The sequence below is a fragment of the Plectropomus leopardus genome, chromosome 2 (genome assembly GCF_008729295.1).
Source record: "Plectropomus leopardus isolate mb chromosome 2, YSFRI_Pleo_2.0, whole genome shotgun sequence".
Taxonomy (NCBI): domain Eukaryota; kingdom Metazoa; phylum Chordata; class Actinopteri; order Perciformes; family Serranidae; genus Plectropomus; species Plectropomus leopardus.
The window spans coordinates 26,927,733-26,955,385 of record NC_056464.1 but is presented as its reverse complement, the minus strand read 5'-3'; the positions used below and the strand labels follow the sequence as shown (position 1 = coordinate 26,955,385).

Below are 27,653 nucleotides of genomic sequence, written 5' to 3'. Positions count from 1 at the left end.
CTAAATGAAATAGAAAACCATTTATTCACCACTTTTAACAAACATCATACAGAATAGTTTAAACAAAGGAACACTTGTAAAAGTCCCATGAAGCAATGCATGATTAATTTCTAACAGTTTTCCAAAAACTTCCAAAAAGCACTCACAAACAGCTGATGCATCATGCATTTTTGGCCTCAGTGTTTTTTCTTTAGTTACAAATCCCAAAAGACTGCAAATCTAATGCTTATAATTGATAACACTTTAAAATCTCCCAGGTAATTTATTTCCCCTTTTCTCCACACAAGGGTTAATTTTTTTGAAAACTAATCAGTGTGAGCATTCAGCAACATTAAGAATTTCTATTTGAGTGAAAAACATATATAAAAGTTCAGATATTGTCCATTACAACAAACGCTGGGCTATTGAATAAAACTGGAAGGCTGTCCCATGTTTGTCTTAAGACTTAATTATGCTTTTTAACATAATAAATATACTGATTACAGGCTTCAGTGATAAAGACAATGTTCTCATTTCAGCAGTCTATCTGCACGGCCTCCATCACACCGCTCGCAGATACATATAACCTACTTAATACCAAAAAATGGGTTCTCAGAAATGTTATCATTAGTCCATTTAACACATTTATTTTTATTCGTCGGGAGTAGGCAACAATTCAGGCATCTTATTGTCGTACTGCGGTGGTGGAGTGATGGGTTCAATGGTCACTGGATTCTGTGTGGGGTTGCGGATTTGGAGGCGGAACTCCTTCTGGTGCAGTTTGTCTGACTTGATCCTTCTCACCCGCAGGGGTCGCAGTAAACGGCTCACCCGGCTGCTGCTGCGAGCAGGCAGGCTGGGGTTTGGTTTGAGGCCAGGTGTGTCAGCGGGGGGCTCAGCGGCAGGTTGAGCTGAAGCTGCTGCGGCATCACTGAGAGGAGTGGCCTCTGTGGGGTTATCAGTGGACTCTGCTCCCTCGTTTTCCACAGCAGCTATGATGTCCTCGTAGGACGGCAGCTGCGAGGTGCTTTGGCGAAGGTTGCTATTGCGGACCGGGTAGGTGTCACTGCCAACGACCTCATCATAGCTCGGCACGTTGTATGTCGTTGGGTCTGGAGCACTGCAAAAGAATGCAGAACGTCAGTAAAAAACACTACCTTTGAAGTATTTATTAGCATCTACTTGCATGTAGCAGTGTCATGCTGATCAGTGCATCATTTCATGCTGCATTGCTTTTGGTTGGTCAGTAGACGTAGGTCGTGACAGCAGTGTGATGGCAGAAAGTAGTACTGGCAATTTGTGAGCAAAGGAAAAGTCACTGTACACAAAAAGTAAAATGTGGAAGTGCTGGAACTGCACACTGTTGAGTACCAGCCCTGTTCAAATACTGGTTTTAGCTCTGTGTTTGGTCCCCTGAGGAAAATATGTTGCTTTTTAGCTGCTGACTGCTCCACTGTGATCGCTGTCATCATTCACTCAGTCTGTCTGCTGTCTGGTACTGAGCAATAGTATTCAGCTGCCTACTGTGGCTGGAAACATTACTATGAGAGCCGTGTGACTGAGCCTCAACAAGGTGTGACCCATAAAAAAAAAAGAAAACATAAGGTCTGTAAAGCTGTTATTATAAAAACAAACAATACAGATAACAGCAATTTGGACCGTTTTGCCCCTCATTAAAATCATAAATCAGGATCTTTCATTCTTAGCTGGACTTCAAATGATGTTACAACAATATGGACTGTCTCATGAAGCAGGATTAACAATTAGATAATAAGATAAGATGTTATACATAGCTAAAGGAGTGCAGATATAAAGCATGCAATAAGGACTAACAGAGTACAAAGCAATGTATACCAATTTAAAATGCAATATATAGCTAATTTAAAACTAAATATAAACTAGATAACAATATGATGCAAATATAAGAACTGGCTAAGTAAGGTTCAAAACATAAAAATGAACAGTAGGAAGAAAAAATAAAACTAGCTAAAAGTCATCTGCAAATATAAGAACTACTTCACAGCAAGGATCAAAATATAAAAACCAGCTAAGAAAAAGCTGCTAAACTATATCAAAAATAGCAAACAGTAAGGCACAAATAGGAACAACCAATGTATGCAATATGTACAATGATGCAAGAAACAGTTGCTGGCTGCAGCTGGTACAGCACAGGAACCAGTAAGGTCATAACTTTGTGCATCATATATTTTAACATTCAAATTGGAGTCATACAGGAAGTTGATACCGGGTTCCTGTGCATTTTTCATAACTTTTCCATACTATCTGACCAATTTTCATGACTTTATTTAAATATCTTAAAATGAGTAGCCCTATAAAGTGCACTTCCAAGGCATGTGTTAATAAGCAAACTGCTTGCACTTGCTATCTGTACTCACAAGTTAGACATTTCTGCCGGCAACTATCTGCCTATGCCAACTGACCAGGCCGACACATACAAGGACTTTACAAAACATCAATGCCGCACCTCTTTTTGGAGGATAGAAAGCCAAACAGTCAAGAAATGATTAATTATATTTTAAATACAACAAATTTCACCTAATGTTCGACACATTTGGGGTATTTTATGAACATAATTTAAACAAAAGTATCCAAATCATCAAGGTAATTCCAGGGCATTTCCAGGGCTGGACAGTAGTTTTTTTCTAATTCATAACTTGGCCAGGAATTTCATGACCGTGGGAACCCTGTTGACAACATCTCAGAAAAATCAGAGTAGAAAACAAAGACAAGAAGCCATCACTCACGCTTCCTCCTGCTCCCCCGCCACATGGTTCATGAAGGGAACTCCTACTGCCGCCGGCTGGTTTCTTCTGTTGCGTCGCGCTCTCTTGCTCCTCACACCAAGGAAAATAGATAAAAGTAACATGGCTGCCCCAACTCCTATCAGCACCATTGCCACCGTTGCAGACCTTTTGTTGTCTTGTTCATCCTCATCATCAACATCATCAGACCCTGTGGTAGTGTTGCCTGATGGGGCGGGGGAGGCGCCTGAGGCCTCTCCGTCCTGTGGTATCACAGTCCACACAATCATGACAATGCCTAGGGCAATAAGTCCCACTCCCAGGGCACAGAGGGCGTAGTGCGCACCTGAACCAGTGCTCTCTGAGTTGGACGACCTGTTGGAGCGACTGTTGCCGCCGCATATACCCCGACTGGAACACATTCCTGCAGGATGAACTGCAACACAGAGGACCACCAACACAGTGAGAGGAGACGAGACATAAGGAGACCTAAACTGTAAAGCTGTCGTGCTGTAATAATCTAAAATGGTTCAAATAATGAGACCCGAGAAAGACATTTCATAGCTCTGCTGTACTTCCATTAAGCACAACCGCCTCATTTTACTGATTATGCAAACAGCAAGCTTGTGATAGAAGCTGAACATCACAAAGTTGAGGGGTGAGGCAGACTGGAAAATAAACCTGCTGTTGCTGGCTCAGTTTTAAAGGTTGAGAGCAAGAAGTGAAGATACTGGTATCTTATATCTTCTATCTATTCTGAAATCAGCTGGCATTTCCATACTAAATAAGCGCATCTCTAGATTGTATAATGCTCTCTTTTCTACAAAAAATGAAAAAACCTTGTATCTTAAAGAAAAAGTGGGAAAGGGGGGCAGGAATTAGGCTTTCTGAAGAGGCTTGGGGCATTATTTGCAGTTTTCAGTGGTCCTAGCCTCCACTGACTGGAGACAACATTGTTGATATAGATATTTTAAGACCCCAAACCAGGAAAAATACAAAAACAACAGAGTCTGACATGCTGGAGACAATGTGGTTCAGTGAAAGCAAACCACTTTCATATATTCTGGGACTGTCCCAAATTGAATTTGTACTGGAAGGGCATTCACAAAACCTTAAGCGCAGTGTTTAGGATTCAAATACCCGCAAACTTGGAGACTCTTTATCTGGGTCATGCTGTGTTTCTGAAACAGAGGAGGGATATGAAGTTGCTACAGGCCCTTTTGGCAACAAGTAAAAAATCAATCACTAGAAAGTGGCTGAACCCAGTACCACCTACTTTGGAAGACTGGTATGGAATACTTTGGGGGATATTTAAAATGGAAAACCTGACCTTCTCTTTGAGAATCCAACAACTTAAATTCTATTAAATCTGGAATAAATGGGTCGAATTTATCACCGCACAACGAGCAGACTTTGCATGACCCCACTACTGCTTCATCTTTCTCTCCTCTTTTTGATAGGAACTGTAGCGATGTACACGTCCCCAGTTCCAGTGTATAAAGTTCTACTTACAGAGTTTGGGATGAACAGATGTGCATGCTTATGTGAATCCTTATGTGTACTTATGTATGTGTGAGTAAGTGAACATATGTGGATATTGGCTTATTATATGTTTTCCTTGTCTTTTAACAAAGTAAAGGTAGAAAAAAAAGAAAAGAAATGCAACTTTACTGTAAATTGTGCTACATCTGCATTACAAAGGCATTATAACTGCAAATAATGTAAATATTTTTTTCCTGTATTTTTTGTAGCTGTGGTTTTGAGAGTCACAAAGAAAACAAACAAACAAACAAAAAATTAAAACTAGACAATGTAGGGCATGCAATAGTACCAACCATTTCACATTATAAGGAGATAAATAATAATCCAAAGTTTGGCTAAAGTCTTGCCAGAGAAAAAGGAGCATGAAAATTTCTTTTTTTATGAATAAATAACTAACAAAAATAAATGATAAATATCAATAACATATTTAGCCTTTTGTAACAACTTGTCTTTGTGAAAGTGGAGTTTCCTTCGCTATTCATCATCTATAATTTTAATTATCTGATTAATAAATGACAATAAAAATGTCCCATTGGGCTAATATAGTATATTGCATCCCTAATCATTTTCATTATTGATGAATCTGGACATTATTTTCTTGTATTAATTGTATTATGTTGTCTATGAATTGTCAGAAAATGGCAAAAAAAAGTCATTACACTTCTCAAAGCCCCAGGTGACATTGTCAAATGTCTTGTATTGACTCAAAAAAATGCCCCAAAAATCAGTTTACAATAATATAAATGAGAAAAGCAGAAAATCCTCACAGCAAACATCTGATTACAGAGAAGTGGGAATAAGCAAATATTTTGCTTTTTTTGGTGAAAAATAATGGATTAATTTTCTGTCAACTGACAAATGGATTCATAAACACATTTTTCAGCTCCAATCAATTATTTCATCCACCACCACTTGCAAGTAACCTCCAAGTCCTATCCCTACCATAAGGTCCATAAAAATGAAATAATCACCATATCTTTTTACACGTCAAGTCCTAAAAACAAGTTTGTCAAACATGCAACAGCCTTCCTGCCACGCCACTGCCTGCTTCAGGCGTTCTACAGCTTTTAGTTTACAAAATGTGAGTTCTGAATGTCTCAAACTGTGTGTTCACATTCATTCAAATGTGGATCATCTCAGGCTCTACAGAGGAGCTTGTTTTCTTTGGAAAAGTGTGCATCAACCTTGTTCAGATTTTTTCCAGAAAAAAACGAGTAGAGCTGCGTCGCCAGACTAAAAAAGTTTTATTGCTGCAATAAACAATAGAAACCTTTCCTGATCGAATTTCTGCATCATGATTTTGATTGCTGCTGTGATAAATCTGGCTGCACGTGTGAGTCAGTCACTTTATTTATGGTTTGTATGAAAGCACTGAGAGGCTGCTACATTTTTTAAGCAACAGGAGTGAGAGAGCAGGTCATAAGAAAACAGGTTATAAGTAAACAACAAGTGCAGTGGAGGCTCCACACATGTCTTAACATGACAAACTGAGAGACAGTATCATTGAGGGAAATGACTCGCACTCAAAGAATGGAGAGACGCAAAAATGGACATGGTAACGCTGATGGTATGATAACATATTACTTAACATTCATTATGAATTGTATAGCAAAATACAGTGGCACTTTTATAAACGAGTCATGGACAAATACAGGGGGCAGACAAAACTGCATAAAAACAGTATGATTTTATGCAATTCAATAAAACAACCCTGCAAACAGTTGTAAAGCTTGTGATGTGTTTTTTTTTTTTTTGATGGAATAGTCTGTGTGAGCACCTCAGTGGACATTTTTAAAAGAAACCTTTAGACATATCTTTTTAGCATGGCCTTTAGCTAATGGTGCCTCGTTATTTGTTGCTTCTGGTTTTAAGTCTTATCTTTGGTCTTTTGTATTATTTCTTTTATCCCTTGTGCTTATTTGTTCTTCTGATTTTTATTCATTTTAAATTTTTATTGTTTATTTATGTAATTTTTTACGTGTTACTTTTTTATTCCTGCTCTGTGAAGCAGGGCAGCATGATTATAGGAAAAGTGCTACATAAATAAAGACTGATTTGATTCGACTGTATTGGGTCCTACTGGGTTCAGACTCTTTTTTTTTTTTCTTTTTTTCCCAAATTCTTGCACATAAACAGTTCATTTTAACATTGCAATCTCGCTCCTTTTGGCGACACTTCTGGTGATAAGTGATAATTGCAGTGTTTGTTGGCATACATCAATACTTGAAACCTGGCGAATTTATTATATCAGCTTATTTTATGAGCCCTGCAGCTGGTGAGATGAAAAGGTTACCATGGCGTAGATGGTGTGTGTGTGTGGTTGCATGTATGTATGTTGCGACAGCAGATTATTAATGACTATGCGCTGCTTATGATTTTTCCTGGACGTGTCAACTCAGACTCCCAGTTCTTAATACTGTAAAGCGAGAGATTTCATCAGGGGGTCACAGGGCCAACTGCCATTGTGTTACCTCATTTACCTCAATAGTTAGTGACTTAACAGGCATTCGTTTAAAGGTCTTGTGTTTCAGATTTTGTGGCATCTAGTGGTTAGATTGCAGATTGCAACCAACTTCACCTGTGTGCCCTGCATGTCTTCTGTCAATCTTTGAGATTATTACTTAAACCTGTTTTCTCCTTTTCCCTTTGTAGTATGTCTACAAGCTCTATTGGCTCAAGCGAAGAGTAATTTTTCTTCTCATACTGTTCAATTTGAATACTTTTAGGGTTGAAGAGTAATCTATATTTCTCCATCAAAAAGTATGAAAAACATACATTTGAGTGTCAGAGATAAGATTTGGGAAGGGTCCTAACTCCTGACACACCAGTTTGGCTATAAAGGACTGCACATTACCTCTATTACTGCGGCCTACTGAAGTGGCGACTGAAGCCATACCCAAGTGTTTGCAAACATGTTCAAATAATGATATCCAACAGGAAGTGTTCATTAAAAAAACAGTACACTGTGACTGTGAAAGCACTGCAGCTAGATAAGACCTTTTCAGCAACAATGTTTAGGTTGTGCTGCAGTGTTCATGAAATAGTACATGGGTACCAAAGGTGCTGCTGTGCACCAAGTAAATCTTTAAAAGCCTTTAGATCACCACAGTGTAGTCCACACTCACACTCACAAGAAAAGATAGACCCCTATTCATAGTGTTGAAACAAAACTCTCTCAGCAGCACGCCACAGAAAGAGCATGTTTTCCTCACTTTACCATCAACATTTAGTAGTAATATGCAGCAGTCAAAATATTCTGCAGTCTGCAAGTCTGAATGTTTGAACGTACTGAACACATTTTGAACAGTGTGCCCGAAGACGCTGTTCAGCGTCAATATAAATGCATGACTGTGCCGTTACGTAAAGTAGATACGATATACTGTGAGCTGCAATATAAGATAATCGCTGTGAAACAAATTATTGCTTCTTTTAAGTTGCTTTCATAAAAATGTAAATACATGTTTATGGCTCATTATGATTTTTTTAAAAAAATCTTTTAAATTCCATAGAAATCATTCAATCAATTCTCAGTTTTGTCACGTGAAAACATGTAAATACAATTAAAATGTAATCCTGTCAGCTTCTGAAATTTGTGCATTTAGTGTAATTAATGTAATAATGATAGATATATGTCTTTGGGGGGTTTACTCTTTTCAATAGGATAATTTGAATGTAAAATTTCAATAGTAATGTGTATTAAACCCAAAAATCCTTCAAAGCAGCAATAGACACAAGAAAAGGCAACACTGCGATATCAAACATAAATGCATCCTTTCAAAGCAAATATTCTGTTTTTATACAACAGTGACAGGTACAAAAAGCTGCTTAAGCTACAACTACTATTACTTTTGCATTTCAGTGCTGAATTTCTATTTCACACCAGAAAATGTTATTTATATTGCACCTTTTGTGCTTCACAAAATCCAACTCAAAGGGCTGAAAGATTTACAACTGAAAGTGGAAAAAGGCATTTGTCATAAATTGTCCATCACTGTTATTTACTTATTGTGGGATTTGAATAATAATATGCTAGATTTTGTTAACATCACAAATAATGTTTAAATATTGAAAAAAGTGAGTCTACCAGTTTTATCAAAAATGCAGCATTATGCCAAAAATGTCTGTGCCCACAATGCATTTGATTAAACCCTGTACTCACAGTATGCAGGAAGTCAACACTTCCTTTTGCATGACTTCACTTTCCTACATACCTGTGTTTACCAGGTACATACACTCAATTTAAACAACTGAACGCCTCATGACACCAAATTACTATGCAGTCCAAAGTGGTGAACGACTACTAGACAATTTAAAAGGAGACTTTCCAACCCAAGCACTTACTGTGATACACATTAAAGAAACCTCCAAAGATCGAATGGTTACATTTTTTTTATGCTGCGTATTCTAGCTTCACATTGCAAACAGAGTCAAAAGCAGTTCTAGGCACAGAAACAAATAAAAGCGTCAAACTGTAAACTCATTATTACAGGTTTGTTTGAGATTGTCATCTCTTTTCATGGCAGGACAAAATAACGTATTTAAACTTTTGTGCAAATATTTGAGGTGACATGGATTATAAATTACTTGACCATTGTAAGTGGCACACACAGAGTGTTTGCTAGAAATATCAGAAATAAAGTACCTGTCAGTCATTTTGTACCTTCATAGGGGTGTAAAAGTGTATCAAACCATTGGAAACTATATTAAATCTTCAAAAAAATGATGTCTAAGTCTGCACAAACATTGTTCAACATTATGTAAGTATCCCAATCCAGTGTACCTATAAGTACTGTGCATAAACTATATGCCTAAGGGTTATAAGATAAATATCATATACCTTAGAAATTCTTATTATCCTTAGAATTTCTGTTTAATTTGTGGATGTGTGGGTGGATATGTATCTCATAAAACATAAAGTCCCCAATAAATAATAGGAGAAGATGATCCTTTATTTGTCCTTAAGTGTTGACTTTTGCATTACCGTTTGCATCTTAAGTAAAGTGCAAGCAAATTTAAGTGAGTAAATCAGTTCCAACTTCCTACGTCAATCATTATTAAACCACCACCTGCTGCTCTATTCTCAGGATGAACAGCAAAGGAACTGATGTCTTTTTAGCTTATGATTTAAAGGACAAAGTATTTGAGACGGGTCATTATTGTGCTTAAATGCAAATGAATTTGTCCAACCCTTAGTACAAAGTACACCCTATAATTAAACTTCCGTCCTCTTGTTCTGACAAAGAAGTGATGGGATGGGCAGGGAGGGCTGATGATGTTAATATAAGGGTCCTGAATGCTCTGTACGTGTGATTCAGAGACGCTGGGAGAGCTAATGACCGGGAGATGACGATACAATAATTGATTCTCATTTTTATCATGATCTGTGGAGCATGTTATTGATACACTGCTGCATCACAGTGCATATCCTTGTGATACTGAAGCAGGTGTTTCCTTTCTTTCCCGCAGACATCTATTTAATGGCTCTTTGACATTGAATTGAATTGACTGCCCATGCACTGTCTGTTCAGAAGGATGTGATTTAGCAATGTGAAGTGTTTGACCTCAGGTGTGTGTAAAACTCCTTGAAAGCACTTAAACTCAATGAATAAATACAGCAGTGCTGGGTGATAATTCAATACTATACTATTCAACTGTCTATCATTATTTCACGATGCTATTGTTTTTAAAAAAAAAATTGTTGTAATTAACAATTTTAAGCATAGTGTAACTGCCCTGAAAATAATCAGTCAGCTCCTAATAGAGTAGATGAATTAGTGGAATTGATAGGATTAATACTGTGTTTATTCAGTGAATAAGGATACTTTCATCCCTTAATCACCGAATAAACGCAGTATTTAGAACATCTCTGTTTTGCAAAATTACTCAATAATTTAGGCACCTGTTTTCCTCCTCAGTCACATCAACACACATATACAGTGTGTGCAGCAGATGACTGAGGTGCACTATGTATGAAGCAAACATGCACTGTGCTACCATCATTATCAAGGCCAAAATATGGTGACACTATGGCTTCACAGTGTCCTGCTCTGTGACTCGCATTTGGCACACTGACCTTGCGTGTTTTTTCAATGGCTGCTTTGCTTTTTTTTTGCCTTGAGCTGCTCTGCATGTTACAGGCTGCACGGGTGTGTCCTGTTCGCTGCTCAACATCAGGACATTTACAACACTGAAAAAGAAGTCGTCTCTCTCGTACTAATCACATGATTGACTACTGCTTCTATTAGGTTACTGTATGTTTAACATGAACTGCTAAATCAGTGAAATATTTCTGGAGTGTGTCCATCCTTCAAGCAGTGTGCAGCCAGCAATTTTATTGTTTGTGAAGTAGGAAGGGACCTGAGGGGGAGGAGGACCCGTAATCTCACCGCAGACACACTAAAAAGTCAACTTATCCGCACACAGCTCTGAATCAACACCCCATAAAGACAAATATGCAGCTGATCTACGAGATCTGCTTCCTCTGACAGTGGTCTTGAGGTGTAACGTGGTGAAGGTGATCTGGGAGAGGCCTTACCTTTCTGCCGCTCAGTGCCAAACTTCCCTCTCCACCGGTGAGTTACCTGAATCACGCAGGTGTTTTCAGGAAGATCACAGAGGGACAAGAGGAGGAAGACATAGACGCAACAAATGGCGCCCCGTTTCACTCAGATTTCTGTTTTAAAAATAACAAAGCGCAACTTACAGATAACAGATAACAATGTGTAAGATAATTATCAGGAACTTTGTTCAAATTCCAGCCGCAGTGAATCCTCCCTCTCCTGGTTGTAAAGTGCGTCTGCCATCTGATTTCCGCTCGGTCCTAGCGCCGACCAGGTACACTTCCTCTGGGGACAAATTTTAGTGGGACAAGGACACACCCGGAAACAGTAAAGTTAAATGAAGGTGATTTAACTTTTTTTCTTGTATGATAAAGCAAGTTTGACATAGTTGTAAGTGGCCAATAATATGGGTGAAAACAAGACTAGATAATAAAAATCCCTGACACCTTAACTGAACGTTTTTTGTTTGTTTGTTTGTGTGTTTGTTTGTTTTTTGTAGGCTATTCAAATAGCCTACATTTATTTGAAATAATTGTAATTTTGAATATATTTATTTCAAAGACTCTCTACATAAAAATATTATTATTATCGGTTTTGTCACAAACTTTAAGAAAAAACGTGAAAAATGTTACTCCAGTGCCCAAGGGGACATCATCAAACATATATGAAAAAACATGTCATATTCACCATATTTAAGACAAGATTATTATTATTATTATTATTATTATTATTACTGGAAGATTGTGCGACAGAGTCGTAAGCTCCAGAACAAAGCTGGGTTGATATTATAGTGGGAATGACTTTGTCAGTTCCTCTTTCCAAGTTCAAGAATTAACTTTGATCAATAAAAATGTGAAGCCTGACTTAATAAAATATGTCGCTTAGCAGAGGCCAATTTTGATTTTGATTTCAGGCAGCAGGATCACTGTAGAGGCAGAGGCAGCCTAAAGGTGAGACAACGCAAAGGTTTGTTGCCCAGAAAGCGCTGGGGGTTAAATTTGGTGATCGCCTCATTATCACCTCTGAGGAGTCTCAGATGCCAGCTGATGAGACCAATATCAGACTATGTTGTTTAACATTAAATTGTGGCCTCATTATGCCGAGTAATACAATAAAATTAAAATTTATTTGCAAATTTTCACTTTAAATTTTCTATTTTTAGTTAAATATTGTCTAAAGTTTAACACGGTTGGGCGGGGTAGTTTAAGACTTGAATGTGTGTCAGACTCATTTTAAGGTTGAAAAATAATTAAACTAAGAGCAATAAAATGTGAAAAAGGAATGTTGATGCATTATTCAATTCAAAAACTCAAAACAAATGTATCAACAGGCTAATGTCACACTTGGTCAAATTCTGAGCATGTTTTTGAAAAATCTAAATCAACACACCACTCTACACTAAAAAAAACATGTCCAAAATCTTCATAATCTCAAAAAATAATAACAGGCCAAAGCTGGATATGAGTTGACAATAATTTCACCTTTAATGTTACATAAAAGCTCTGACAGCTGGGTGAAGAGAGACAGCAAATGTCATATTAACACTGGTGTTAAAAGCAAACACTTCTGTTTCCATACAGGTTTGAACTGGTTTAATCTTCCCGCCTAGCCAACTGTGCTTTCGGTGACTGAAGGAGACGCCCAGAATGCAACAGACAAACCTGTTTTCTACTATTTGGATTAACCTCGGGCGTTCATTCGGCTGCACACAGTGTGGCCCTGTGACATTTAATACTTGTATTTCCATGCTCAGGAACAAACTCACTGTGTGTTATAAAAAAATGATTCATCTGTACAAAATTCACCATTACATTCTCTTCACTGAGTTCATAATATAAGTAACAGTATTGCCTTTTTTTCAGTGCTTATACAGTATAAACATGTGGAGATCCTTTGCTTAAATTTTACACGTTAAAACTTTCAAAACATTCAACTGGATGTTTTATCTACATTTCAGCTACATGAGATGGTTTTGTTAATAAAATTCTCTCAACATTTACATTCAAATGATAGCAAAAATGACTTTCGATTAAATGAATATATTATGTAACACTAATGAGAAGATGGATTTTTAGCAGTTTTCAAAGAATTCATGTTAAAGATTGTCTTGTTTGCTAGAATGTGCAGTGTCATAAAAGTTGTATGTTTTGCCATTTTTAGCTCCTCACATGTCCAAATTTAATCTTTTAATGTTTCTTCTTCTTCTTCTTCTTCTTCCTCTTCTTCTTCTTCTTCTTCTTATTATTATTATTATATCTTTTACAGTAGTAATAATAATACCTGTGATTATAAATTTGCAAGGACCAGGAGAGGATCAGAGGAGTTGCTGACATGACTCAGCTCAGGTCTCCTCAGAAGATCTGTTGATATGTATTTCTACAGTGAAAGCATGTTAAAATGACTTTTACCAACACTTTAAAGAGATAGTTTTGATTTTTTTTAAGTGGGGTTGAACAGGATACTTATCCAAAGTCAGTGTACTACACACAGAAGATGTCAGTCAGCACCTTCCCAGTTTGGAGAAGCAGGCCAGAGTCCGACACAGAGGCTAAGCAATGCGCTGCTGTGGACGGGTCAACAACAAAAAATATTTTAGCCACTAAAAAAAACCAATACCAGTTTAAATGTACTCTATATTAAGAGTATTTTCACTGCTTTACCCATAAGGCATCCTGTTCCGATGGGTAATTGCTCCAAAATCTATAAAGCCACCAGACTCCAATGAGAAAATTAATTTCTGCTTGCTGAACACAGGAGGTGCTGGTCTACAGCTGCTTCTATCAGTTAGTCTGTGTTATTGTGTAATATTGGTGAATCTGAACTAACCCTTTTAAACATCAAAGTCGCTCAGTGATTAAAATAATAACTGTCTGAGGCAGCTTCAGACCAGCAGCTCTTGTGTTCAGCGATGTTAACTCACTGTTTTTCTTAATGGGGTCTGACTTTGAAAAGAGCAATATAATGACTTTATTTTCCAATTGGAAATCACTGTCTGACATTAAGGTAAAGGGGTGAAAATACTCTCAATATAGCGTACATTTACAGGGGGGGTTGGACCTTTTTTAGGTGGCTAAAGCATGTTTTGTTGCCGACCCCCTCACACACTGACTATGGATAAGAACCTCATACAAACCCACCTCAAAATCTGAACTATCCCTTTAAGTTTAATTATTCATTTACTTACATTTGCGACAACAAAAAAACTTCAACTGACATGTTAGAAACAGTTAAAAGAGTAAACAACAGTGCTGTGAGACCTATTTTTTGTAAGGCATCAAAGGAGAACAACACTGTGTTCAGCTAGAGTATTCTTAAGCCTTCTATAAACTCATAATATAAAACTTATTTGGACATTTAGTTGAAAAAACAAAATCAGTTCGCTTTTTATTATATTTACATAGACTCCATCAGGTCAAAATGATCTTTGTTTCTGCTTACAGTCCGTGTTATTCTTAAACTGGTCAAAATTGTGATATATTTGAATTATTAAGTGGTACAACCCTTTAGGACTTCAACTTTAAAGTCCAGCGATGCTGTTTGTTGGTCACTCTCAGTAGTCAACAACTGTAGTACAATAACCATGTAAACAATAGCAACAACACAAGTGTCTCAATGGCTGAGGTTGGTTCAGACGTTTGTGATTTCGACACTCTTGAAAGTGTGCATCGGGCTGCCTTTGGCTCGGGGAATGGCTTGAACTCGTGCCTCTCTGGGCAGAGAGCCGCAGCTGCCGTGGAAGCCCAGACCTCGCTCCTGGCTGTTTGCACGTAACCTCAGCGGACTCTGGAGATATTAAAAAGCATAACATTGAATGTGGAGTTTCTTTCTCAAAGCAAGACACTGACCTTTTTTTTTTTTTTTATATGACTACTTTAGTCAAATACTACCAGCTGACACTGAAGTGAAACTATCCAACAAAAATTAACTATTGCAGACTACTCACTACTATAAACGGACAAATGCAGTTTAAAGGAGCAGTGTGTAAGATTAAAGGGGATTTAGTGGCATCTAGCAATGAGAATTGCAGATTTCATCAAGCTGAAACTTCTCTTCATTCAAATTCCTTCAGTGTTCAGGAGGTTTTACCTCCTTTTGCCCTCTGAAACAAATTGACAGTAATTGAAACTGGTAAAAACACTGAAAAAAGCAGTTCCATGTTGCAAATCAGTGTTGTTCCCATGCTGCTCGTCACGGAGGTGCTGCTAACTACACTGACAAACATATTAATGTGAATGGCCCTTTACTGAGCCAGTGTTTGGTTTGGCCACTCTGAGCTACTGTAGAAACATGATGTTGCAACATAGCTGACCTTATAAACCAGGACCCGCTCCCTATGTAGACAGAAATGTCTCATTTTAAGGTAATGACGAACAGTGATTCTTATTTTCAGGTGATTATACACCAACGGAAACATTATTGTTATATTATATTCCGTTTCAGCCAATACATCCCCCTTAATCCTAAACACCTGAACTTTAGGTTGCATTTACCTTACATTCAAAAAAAGCATTTTTGAATGAAAACATTTAATGTGTGCAAAATTCATAAGACTTAATTACTTAAGATTTAATGACTTAATTTATTTTTATATCCCAATTGTAAAATCATGTTGCAACAACCAGTTGACCTACACCTCTACACCCTTCTACACCCTCCACCAAATTAAGCTTTCTGTCACTATTTGACACCTGAGTAACTGCTCTGTGTCATGTCCCACATTAACACCTCTTTTCACAAAGAAAAAAATCACATAAAGGAAAAACTTCCTTTCACTAATTAAGTATCATTTTAATGGAGAAGTCGAACTGTATTAAGGCTTCACAACTACTGGGTTCAATTACTTTGGTTATGCAGAATAGAGAAGTAGTTGACAAGAAAAATATTTGAGGAAAAATGTTTTGCATGGAGATGTCCTGCAGCCTTCATTTTGCATGAATAATAATAATAATAATAATAATAATATAATAATAAAATAATAATAATAATAATGATTTTTTAGACTTATCAAAACCAACATTACAAAGTGCTTTAATACACACACACACACACACACACACACACACACACACACACACACACACACACAGGAAAAAAATGCATCACAAAAGAAAAATATAAAAACAATTCTTGAGCGAAAATGTCAGGAGTAAGGTACAGTGTAATTCACCGAGTACACTGTACACTAAGAATGAAAATAGACTGAAAAAAAATTAAAAGAGAAACAATAGGAATGGCTTTCAATAAAAATAAGCCTTCAAAAGTGATTTGAAAGAAGATAGTTATCCAGCAAGTCACAGTTTGTGTGAGAAGAAAACTGTGGCCGAGAAAAGTGCAGAAACAGAAAACTGAGGAAAGATAAAACAGCGAAATGTGTACATATTTGTTTTGAATATCAGACTTTATCTGACAGCTAAGAGTGACGACAGACAAAAATGTAATAGTGCTACAAAGGTATCGCACCATAATCAAACCAGGGACACTGGATTTTAGTGGAGCATGTCCGTGACCACTACAACAAGAGGAGACCCCCAAATATAGCTAAGATGCTTTACAGTAAAACTGCTGTGAGTCTGGTGATGTTGGATAAAATTTTGTCTAAGTAAGTATTTTGCAACATTTACAGATATGTTCCAATAACGCAATTTATGTGTGAAATGAAATGATACCTTGCCGGATCTTCTCATCGACACCCTCTCCTCAGCAAAGCGGTTAACAGCCACAGGCGAAGAGGAGCCGGTCACCTCACTGCCCTGCTCTGCATTGCTGTGAATACGAGACATTGCATTAATTTATGTGCACGATGTTAAAGTTTAACTCTTGCATGATCACATTTACTTTCACAGGATTCACAAGAACATAAAGGCAAAATAAGCTGGAGGATATGCTTTTAATATCATTGAATAAAATCACTTGTTGTGATAAAGGTGGAGTCACTGATTCTGGAGAAAGACTGTTGATATTTAACAACTTAACAACAACTGCTCCCTCAGAAGCTAGCCATAGATAGATGAAGCTACCATGACATCACCCACTGGTTTATGAACTGCTGTTTTGAAGCCTCGAGTTCAGCATTTTGGCTGTCACCATCTTGGTCTTTTGCAGCCGGAGTTGACCAAATTTGGGTGAGAGGCTGAAGCTGTGGAGGAGTGAGGGATGGATCTATCTGCAGACAGCGTGTCACTCAAAGCAGCTCCGCCCATAAATATGTGTAACTTTAAGCCTTAATAAAATGTAAACGTGTGAGTCATATAAAAATTCACCCCCTGTACAGTTGTCATCAACAAGAAAAGTACCTATAAAGACCAAAAACATTTTTTTTGTACCAGGCTGTAAACATGTTTGTTATTAAGTTGACCTTTTCATCATGGGGGTCGATTGGGATTGACTCCAGTGACCTTAAGAGGAACTGCAGTTTTTGGCACCTCCATATTGGCTTTATTTTTTTAGGCCCAGAAGTTGCCGCTTGCTTCATCTCTACTGTGCACTAGCATGAACACCCCTTGTTGCTGCTTGGGTGAAATTTTGTTTTTCAGTGCACACAGAACGGACACCCAGCGAACCACAAAAAAATAATCGCCTAATTTGACAAAAAAAAAAAAAAATCTGAATTTAGAATCAAAGACTGCACCTTTAAGAGTAGGATGAAATGGAAATAGATGCAATTTAAGAAAGGTTTTTTTCCCCACCTCTGAGGGACGGCGAGCGACTTCATCTCTTCGTACAGGTGCCGATGCAGCATGTGTTTGTTGCTCGGGATCCCCAGTGCTTTGGCCATGGCGTCTGTATCAAAGGACGGGTCCAGAGCAATCACAGCTCCATGAATCCCTTTACCCTGAAGATTTTCTGCATACTCCTGAAGAGCACAACACACATGCTGACTGCAGACTTCATATACAGTCCTGCCAAAAGTCTTGTTGGTACAAAAATCACATTTAATAGCAAACCACAGTCATGGCCAAGCAAAAAAAAAAACAACCCTCAAATTACTGTTTGTCTTCGTGTGGGTAGAAATAGTGTTTTAGTTTCCAGAGCTAAATGTTGACCAGAGATAAGCCCATCAAAATATGAAGCCTAATCCAGGAAAACATTTATGTAGTATTTTCTGAAGTGCTTTTCTTCTGTGCTCTTTCAGCAGTGACGAGGCACCACAACAACAAAGCTATCATTATTTTTGAGGGAGTCCTAGAAATTAGTAGGTGGTTTCTGGTTGCAATCTGCACTGAATCTCCTAAGCAAAGGGAAATACCGTCACCGACCTCTCACCCACCTTGAGGTCTATGTCTCTGATCCACTTCATTACTCGGTGACATGTCCAAACAACGGGGTCTCGGTCTTGGTGCTCACATTTTGCCCGCCGTGCCTGGAGGGTCTGCAAAAGCACAACACACAGATAACTGCACCAGCACTTTATGTGGCGGGGGGGCAATGAAGACACAGAGAGAGGTCAGGGAAGGACAAGCGCCTGCTGAGATAATGCACCACTGAGGGCTCCTGTGTGCCTCCAGCTATGGTGGAAGATAATGGTAATCACATGCAGTTTTGTGAGAGTAGTCAAATAAAACTTCATGCATTGACCAAGATACAACTATAAGTACTTCTTCATTGAACCTTGTGCAAATTTTGATATTTAATCTGACCTCTTTGTCAAAACCGAGTATCTGCAGGATCTGTATCGCCAGGAGCAGACTGGTCTGATGGAACTGGTCGCTGACATTTAGGAATCTCTCCAGGTCTCTGCGGCTCAAAGAGTTCAGCACTCGCCCATCCACCAAATGAGTCTGGAAGGTCTGCGAGTATTGAGGTAACCCCACGTCACTCAGCCAAGATGTTGCGACCCAGTGATGGTCCATCTCTGATGCTTTTGATAGTCTGGAGATGATTAGAAACCAACGATCAACAGATATACAAGTTTTCAGATCCTTTACTGAAGTAAAAGTAACAATTCCACACTGTAAAACTACCTCACTACAAGTTAATTAACATTTTTCCTGAAAGGTCCAGTGTGTAGGATTTAGGGGCATCTATGGCAGAAAATTCTTTATAATGTTCAAAACTTTTGATTATTAATTATCAGTCTAATAATTGTGTTTTGTTACCTTAAAATGAGTCGTTTGTAACGATAAACAGAGCAGGTTTGCCATGTTGTCTCTACAGTACAAGACAAATCGAACACTGGCTCTAGACAGGGCCGTTTGTGTTTTCGCATTTTTGCATTGGCCATTATAATTCTCTCAAATGCTATAGCACACGGTTAACCGCAATGCTAGATGTCATTGAAACCTACACACTTGACCTTTAAAAGTGCATAAGAAGTATTACTGGCAAAATGTAATTAGAGGGTCGGAAAAAAGTGCTTATAATGCAATAAAATTGGCCCTATGGTGTTATACTGTTGGATTCATATTTTTATTTTTTAGATTATTTATTTGTTAAATTACAATTCCTTACAGTTACTTTTCAGAAAATAAATACAAATAAAGTTAATAATAATAATACACAAGTACATACAGACATACATGCATACATATTTGATTGTGAAATTTAATTAACAGAAATAATAAAACAAACATAATAATAACTAAATAAAAATAATAGAAAACAACTTTAAAAAATCAGTAAATAAAAATAGGTTTGGTAAAAGGAAAATCTTTCAGGTTTATAGATTTATAGATAGTATTTTTCTTCTTTGTATATAATACTTGTGTTGCGTTGGATTACTATCACTGGTGAAGGTTTTCTGTTAAAGTTTGTCCAGATGGAGATGATTTTTCATCAACTTTATAAACTGTTGTTTTGGCTTCACTGAAATACAGCAAAGGTACATGCAAACACATTTAAAAAACACCATTAAAAACGCACAAACGTACAATATACAAGATATAATAGTGCAAGCGGGCAGGTTGGCGAAATAAATTGTATTAATAATAAAAGTGAGCACATCTTACAAAATAGTAGTTTCCCCTGATACAGTTATTCTGTGTTCATTGCTTGAATGGCACAGGGAATAAAGGACTTCCCTTTACCCTAAGTCGACGGCCAGACAGGAGCAGCTCAAATTCTGAGTGAAATGGATGTAAGCCATCTGCAATTATATGTTTGGCCTTCCTGTGTACAGCACCTTCAAATATATTGTTGAGTTGTTTCTGTGACTTACCAATCACCTTCCCTGTAATACTCCAGTACCTCAAATTTGTGCTTAATCATTACAGTACTTGCTTAAATGTCTGCTCTTCTGCTGCTGATCGGTAATATGAAACAAACAGCTACTGTTCTCCTTAGCGTTTTGTTAGCTGCTGCTCACCCCTGGTCTCCTTCAGCTCTCCTGTAATCCTCAATGGCCAGTCTCAGTTTCCTGCGATGAATGGGGTTAGTGATACCCAGACCCAGCTCCAAATCATCGTCCGTCAGGCCCAACAGCACCTAAAGGACAGACAGCAACAGCATCATACCAGACTCTCCTGCACCAAGCAAACAAGCCAACATATGTGCATCAAAGGTGTACCTTCCCACTTTTGACGTTTTCAGAGCAGGCTCGCATGTACATGGGCATTCCCATGACAACCTCAAGCCAGGCCTGGACTGCACCTGCCCTCCACAGCGACATGCATGTGTTTCGAGTGAGCTCTGCCTGCTGGAGGCGGTCCAGCTGCTCCTCTCCATCAGACAGGCTCTGCTGTGTGAGGCTGTCAGAGTCTGGATTGGTCAGGAGAAGTTATGGTGTGGCATACAGGAGGGGTTCAGGGTCAGAGGGATGTGGAAATCAAAAAAGTGACTCATCTGGAGAAAGGTTAACATCAAAATCAGAGGGTGTCTGCATGAAAATATACACCTCCATATCAGTGTGTAAGAATACAAAGCAACACATTTGATACTACACATAAATTATATGAATGGTAGAAATATAACTTCCTGGCTTTTTTGTGTTTTCTAATATTAGTCAACTGCATTATGAGTAATTTTAAGACTTCCTTTGTCCAATTTAGGCATAAAATCTTTTGAAATTGCACAATGTGGCCACTAGATGGAGCCAGAATAATTCACTTAAGCCACATCACCCGTGTCTTTGAATCACTGTACTATACAGTATATGGACATATCTTACCAGGTGTATTCATTTTTATTAAAAAAAGTAACAATATACTTGGTTGAGTGTATCTAAACCCGAAATTCAGAAAATATACAACATATTTATGTCTTTCAGCAGAGTGCAGTAGTCTGGTGAGTTCTAAAAACTACAGTATCATGTTTAGTACTTGTTAAAATACTTCAGTAGCCATCTGATGATTATGAGGGGACTTTAGACCATTAATGTATTAGAGACACAGGGATTATTCATAAAACATCATGCGTCTGCCCATTAACCTCCCATCTCAACAACAGGAAAACACTGATTCATACTGAACCAACAAATCCAGGATGAACTCTTTGTGTTTACCTGATTCGTCTCCACATGCTGACAAAAAACGCTGCATGCAAAGTCCACCATCACCATCTCTTTTTTCAAAAAGAGTTTCCAAAAAAAAGAACAGACACAAACTTGAATTTGTCCAATGGACCTGAGTGATATGAATAATCCCCAGAGTGCAGAAACAGACAGCTGGTAATCACAGATGAGGAGTTACTCACTGGCAGGAGGAGAGTTGCCATTAGAAATGGCAGGAGGAGAGGGAGAGACACGTTAGACTGGGACACAAGAACGAGATTACTCATGGAACAGAAAACTGCCACATAGGATGTATTCAGTTACTAGTTTTATTTTTAAAATAAGATTTCATTTCAATTATAATTCATTTTTGAAAATTGCTAAAACCTCCTCAACATCTGGCTGCGACAGCTGCAGCAGATAAATATTTGAAGTTTCCTCTTCTTTGTCTTTTTTTCTTTTTAAATAAAATACTTCGATATATTTAATCTTTTATGCAACATCTCCTAAATTACAAAGCATTTAACAGAATTGTTAGAGCCACATTTGCAAGAAATGAGGAGGGATTCTACACAAAACAAAAACAGCAAAAAAATAAAAGGGACCGTGCATTCATAATGCAAGGAAAGGTAACTCAGTAAAGGGAGAAGGTAACACAGGAGCAACACAGGATTGTGGAGATTATTAAATTGATTGGCAATGAATGGACATCTAATCAAAGCAACACAGAGGGAGCATGCAGGTGTTTAATGCACATTCCTTTGTCTCATGTTGGCACGTGTTAGGTAGCGCTCAGTCAGAAATGAGTCAGACAGAAACAATGTTAAGACGCTAGTGCTAACAGTGACAGAATGATACGCAGATTTTCAAGTGATGAGTGTTTAACCTTTGGCACTTGCACATGGTTTCGACAGAAGACGAGAGGCGTGCCTGAATATGCATCAGTGTTCAGCTTTTGTTTGTGTATTCAGGTCTCTGAAATACTGACTGACTCTAAAAACCCTTTTTGGCCAGTCGTTAGTTACAGTAACTGATAATATGACTTTTTTAAAGGATAAAATGGATGAGAAGGCAATCACGCAAAAACTTCCCTGCTGCTCACACTGTGATGTGTTTAAAGTGAGCCAGCGTAGGGCTGGGCGATATGAAAAAAAAACACAAATACCACGATATTTTTGAAAAAATACCTCAGTATCCATATTGCAGTGATATTGTTGGGTGGATAATTGGGGCTTTCACAAAATATTTTTACAATGAGATTTTCTCTAAACAAATATCAGCAATGTGGATAGCATAACTATGTGGGTAAGGGCTACTGTTGTCGAATCAATTTAAGTGTCTATGGATTTTTAATATTTGAAATGGTTTTAATACTCGGTTCCCACAGTATCACTCTACAGGTAACAGCTGCACATGCACTTGCTTTCTCTTACTGTTAATGGTAAAAGTCATACTCTATTTGACTATGTATAGTCAAGTTTTATAATATTGAATTATGCACATTTTCCTCACTGTATATTCAAAAGCCCAGCTAGGGATAAGAGTTGGAAATTGCTATATATTGCAGTTGCTATAAACTCTTTGTGCAGCACATCAGCTTCATGCTTTGTATGAAACCACGTTTAACTGCATCATCTCTATCAAATAAATTAATTCAGTTCAATTAATTTAGCTATGTTTTGCTAAGAACCAAAAAAAAAGAAAAGTTGTCGCTGTCATGTTATAGCCTCGTTATATTTATCTTCTAATAGAATTTTTTTTATATAGATTTCTCCCTGTGGTATTGAAAATGGTAAATTACAAATTATTGTATCAAAGTTAGAAAGTTCAGTATTGTGACAACATTAATAAAGGCAATTAACAGAACAGCTAAAACAATCTGGTGAGTTCAGAAAAGTACATTGCTGAGAGTCTGTGAGCATCTGTTGCTCCAGTTGCTGCAGTGTGTTACACACTGTTGGCCCTTGTCGACCATTGTCTCCTTTTTTCCACCAATTCTGCATGTTGAATCTGCGTCAGAGACGGCAGAGCCTGTCATTGAGTGAAATCAGTCTGATTGGCTGTTCAGCTCAGCGCACAAGAAGAGAAACAGAAGTGAGGAAAGTAAACATAAAGCTAAAGTCAAGAGGGGGTCAGATTAAAACAAACTTGATATATAAGGTAAGATTGTTTTTTCTTTGGCCATTGAGCTCTTTAACACAAATGTTTCTTGGCGGTTTGGTGGTGTTTTTGTAAATATGTTTGTTCTTTCAACATTGAATTGTGTTGTTAACGTGCTAACTGGCTAACTAGTGTCAAGATGGTCTCCCAGCCCTTTTTTGAATGTCACACTGAAGACCGCCGTCTGCCGGTATTGAGTTATTTCCTCTCACGCAGGCACAGAAGGTATGTGCTAATTGGCTACTGGCTGTAATCTTTGTGGTGTTCCCATGTGCAGCTTTCTGGGCAGAGACACAGGCGATGTGAGGGGAGACAGTTGGCTGCGCTTCAATTAGGCCTTAAGACGATATCTAATCTTATATCACGATATAGATATAATATTGACACGTTGCCCAGCCCTAAGCTAGCATTTATAAAATAAACATGACGACAATCCTGTAACAGCAACAAAGCTCAAACAAATCACTATTTTTCATAAATTAACAGAATTTGGCCAATTAAACTTCAAGAGATCAATTTCATTGTAAACCAATCAGGTAATATCTCCTCTTTCATAATAAGACATGGGCCAACTAAGATTGGGAATAAGAAGAAACTTAGAAGTCAGTGTTGCAAAGCATGATAAAAGCTGTAAAGTAACAAAAGCCAAATGACATCTACAGTAAAAACACTAGTTTCACAATAACTCCTATTTACATATGAACAGCAGTCCTTCAAGTCTCCAGTTATAAAAAACATAAAACATAAAGACATTTGGAAGATAATACAGCATAAACATGTCTACACATAAAAATAATAATAATAATAATAACAATAATAATAATAATTAACCCCATGTATATATTTATATGCTGTAAACATATATACATATGCATACATGTACATCTATAAATATATATCTAATTTACAAACATACAATTTAAGGGTGATATACTGTACATTTATGGGGATAGCAGTCTCTTTTAGGCTTTTCTTTTAAAATGTACCCCCCTCCCCCCTCCACACACACACACAAAACACTCTTTACACACACTTAAAGCCAAGTGGATATCCACACAAATTTAACACACACACACACACACACACGCTCAGGCTCACACACTCAGCATCACCAGTCGGCATCCTCCTCTATGTAATAATCAGGTGTGGCTGTACCATCAAACAGGCCCGGGTCCAGTGACTTGCGCTGCTTGCCTCGAGCGAACACCCGTGACAAAGATCCCAGAGTCATCTTCTCCTTCTTCTTCTTACGCTTCTGGTCCTCCAGGTCCTCCATGGACTGAACGGGACAGAGGAGACAGGAAGCTTGGGTTTGTCCTCTCACAAAGCTGAGTTAAATCAATAGCTGAACATTTTGGGAAAGCATGCTTATTCAGCTAAAGAGAGTTAGATGAGAAGAGGCATAGTCTGATGTCTGCACAGAAAATATGAAGCCACTACCAGCATCTGGTTTGCTTGGCATAAAGACTGGAAACAGGTAGACAGCTTGTCTGACTGTCTGAATGTGAAATGACGACGTTTAAAAGTAGCGGGCTAATTCCATGGCAAAAAGTGCCCCGTTATTTTGCTGCAAGGGATTTCCACCACACAGCAGGGGGGTAATAGAAGTTTACGTGTTGGAGGTGAGCTGTTTGAAGTGATGCAGTTACAGTTTGTTGTCTGCAGCTCATTATCTAACAGCTCCCTAAAGAAAGGCTGCGAACAAAATTCCAATAATTTGGTGATAAACACATCTCACTTCCTAAAGCTTCTTCAGAACAAAAGTCCCCAGTTATTTTGTTATTTAAAAGCATTTATTTTGAAGCAGAAAAATTGGGAAATTTTGAGTTTTAAGCTGCAGTAACGTAACACAACTCCTACACAGCCGAAAGCAAATATGACATAATGAAATAAAGGAGATAACAAGAGTACAAACCGGGACACAGGAGAGAAACTAAACTCCAAACCACAGAGCTTCAGTTAGAAACTACAAAAGAACTGAGAGCTGAACACACAGAGACTTTAAAAAATGTCTTTCTCTCTGGTCTCCTGCACAGATAGGAGCTGAGTGTCACAACATAAGCCTGTTTGAGGGGGTAAAGGGGGGGTTGTCATAAGTTGGCCGTGCCTGCATGACATCATTGCAGCCCACTTGGAGGTTGGTCAGATGTGCTTTGGCACTACTCTAGAGAGGGCCATCTCAGGCGTGACTTGGAAGAACTGGTAATGGGATTGCAAATCAACATGGCATAGTTTGATTTGTCGCGAATAAAAGTGCCAACGGGAAATCCCTACAGGTGACGTTTTTCTATAGGCCAACCCAGAAGGGCAATTGCCCATAACGTCACACGTGTGGAGGTATTTAATAAATCTTTTTGGAGCATATGCTAGTGTGTGGATCCTTTCCGTTTTTTCTTCCCTCATCAATAAGCCAATAGGATTTTTCCATTGAATTTTGGATCATTTTAGAAAAAAAGCTCTGTGGTAAACAAATATTGATGATACTTACACGTTTTGTACAGCAAGATAATCTCCACTAATGAACACCACTTTCAGGATATTTGAAGCCTAAATCGGCAGAAGTGAAAAGCTATTGCTAGGGCTAAAACAAACTACACTATAGTCACATTGCCACCGCTACAGGGCTGTAAAGCTGTGTTTGGCGGTTTGGTGTGATGACGTTCTGTAGTCTCACTTGTTAGCAACCACCTGCTTTAAGACACATAAAAGCGTCAAAGTTTGCGAGTGGGGTATTTACTGATGTATTCTGTGTTGAAGAACAAAACCTGAAAGTCTCTCCAGCTTGTGTTAACCACAGACCATATTTTAGGCTTCTAACCAAAAACCCATTCAAAAAACTAACTGACTTTAGACAAGTGAACTGGAGGTGCTGAAATGCTAACTGATTCCCAGGTTTTCAGACTGGGATTCTCTATAAGAAGCCAACTACCCATTACCCTCTGACTCTGACAGGGGGGCACCAAAGGAGGCCAGTGCCCCCCTCCTACGGGTGATCTAAAGCTCATGGATAAATATCTTGTTTATTTAACATATGTACAAAAATTGTGCAAAAGAAAGTGTTAAAGAAACATTATGTGGTTTCACAGGGTTATGTGCTTCTTGGCCCAGCACAGTAACTTTTTAGAGTCTCGGCTGGTTGCACCATATGTTGTGAAAGAAGACTCCAGGAGGTTACTGTGCCAGCAAGAATTACATACACCCCTGCAACACTAAAACTTGTTTTTACACTTTGGTTTTTGTACTTTTTAAACAAACAAGATACGTGTTAGGGAGCTTAAGAGGAGCTGGTAGGCAGATTCTGTAACCTTTTGACAGAGCCGGGTGAGCAGTCTCATCCTGTTTCCAGTCTTTAAAGTAACCTAACTAACTGCAGCTTCTTCTTCAGCAAGACAGTGAATAAGTGTATTCCCCAAAATGTCAAACTATTGCTGTAAAGTGACTATAATGCAAAATAACATCACAACCATCACCACGCAGGCAGGCTGACACCCAGCAGGCCGACAGGACAGAGGGACGGACACAAACGGGAGGAGACAAAGAGGAGGGAGGTACTTATAGAAAAGTGTGGAGGAGTGATTACTTGGTCGAGAGGGCCAGGCAGCTCTTACATTGCAGAGGGAGTGGGTCCGGTGACGAGGTGAGTTGATGTCGCTCGGCGTGGACGAGCGATCTCCATCGGCTGCTGAAGCATCGGAGATGACAGAGGGCTGGCGAGAGTGGCAGGGGCTGATCCTGACCACAGCTGGATGCGCCACACATACACACATATATTCACACACGTTTAAAAAAAAAAACCCAGTTAGTATGAGAAACGTCCGGGAAACCCTCTGTTAGTGTGTTTAGTCTGTAAAAGCAACACCAAGCAACACGGAGCCTGAGAGACAAAGCAAATAGGAGAGCTTACCCTGTCTGTCAGTGGTGTGTCCGTGGTAGAGGGTCTGTTGGCTCTGACGGATGGCGGCGGTGAGCGGCAGGTCAGCCTGCATCACCCATTCCTGACTGCCGTTCACCACGGGCTCTGTGGGCATGGCCAATGAGTGACGCTTCGGTACATCTTTTGTCAAGGTGGCCAGAGACTGCTTCGCCTGGGAAAACACAAGAAACAAGAAAACCAACACTCTCACACTGATACACAAATGGTTTTTACACTAATTTAAAGTGAATTTATATGATTTCAATTTGAGTTTTTCATGTCTTATGTCTTCTTTGTTTATCTGTCAGCAGTAG

At 38.5% G+C, this 27,653-nt stretch overlaps 2 protein-coding genes across 4 annotated transcripts in view; both read right to left on the bottom strand.

The window, feature by feature from the left end:
• tmem51b (transmembrane protein 51b) lies at nt 1–11,072 on the bottom strand. Its single transcript, XM_042511409.1, has 3 exons — nt 10,819–11,072; nt 2,745–3,177; nt 1–1,099 (listed from the first exon to the last, which is right to left on the bottom strand). The coding sequence occupies exons 2-3, from the start codon at nt 3,161–3,163 to the stop codon at nt 631–633; spliced, it is 888 nt and encodes a 295-aa protein (XP_042367343.1). The 5' UTR covers nt 3,164–3,177; nt 10,819–11,072; the 3' UTR covers nt 1–630.
• A 3,398-nt stretch (nt 11,073–14,470) lies between these two features.
• kaznb (kazrin, periplakin interacting protein b) overlaps nt 14,471–27,653 on the bottom strand; it is a 154,716-nt gene continuing 141,533 nt past the window's right edge. For all 3 annotated transcript variants that reach the window (XM_042506826.1, XM_042506834.1, XM_042506841.1), the window contains 10 exons: nt 27,331–27,511; nt 27,035–27,168; nt 24,582–24,705; nt 20,346–20,536; nt 20,145–20,263; nt 18,481–18,712; nt 18,111–18,212; nt 17,530–17,696; nt 16,510–16,606; nt 14,471–14,626 (listed from right to left, as the gene is read on the bottom strand). In XM_042506826.1, coding sequence (XP_042362760.1) covers nt 14,471–14,626; nt 16,510–16,606; nt 17,530–17,696; nt 18,111–18,212; nt 18,481–18,712; nt 20,145–20,263; nt 20,346–20,536; nt 24,582–24,705; nt 27,035–27,168; nt 27,331–27,511 — 1,503 coding nt within the window. The remainder of the gene's footprint in view (nt 14,627–16,509; nt 16,607–17,529; nt 17,697–18,110; nt 18,213–18,480; nt 18,713–20,144; nt 20,264–20,345; nt 20,537–24,581; nt 24,706–27,034; nt 27,169–27,330; nt 27,512–27,653) is intronic.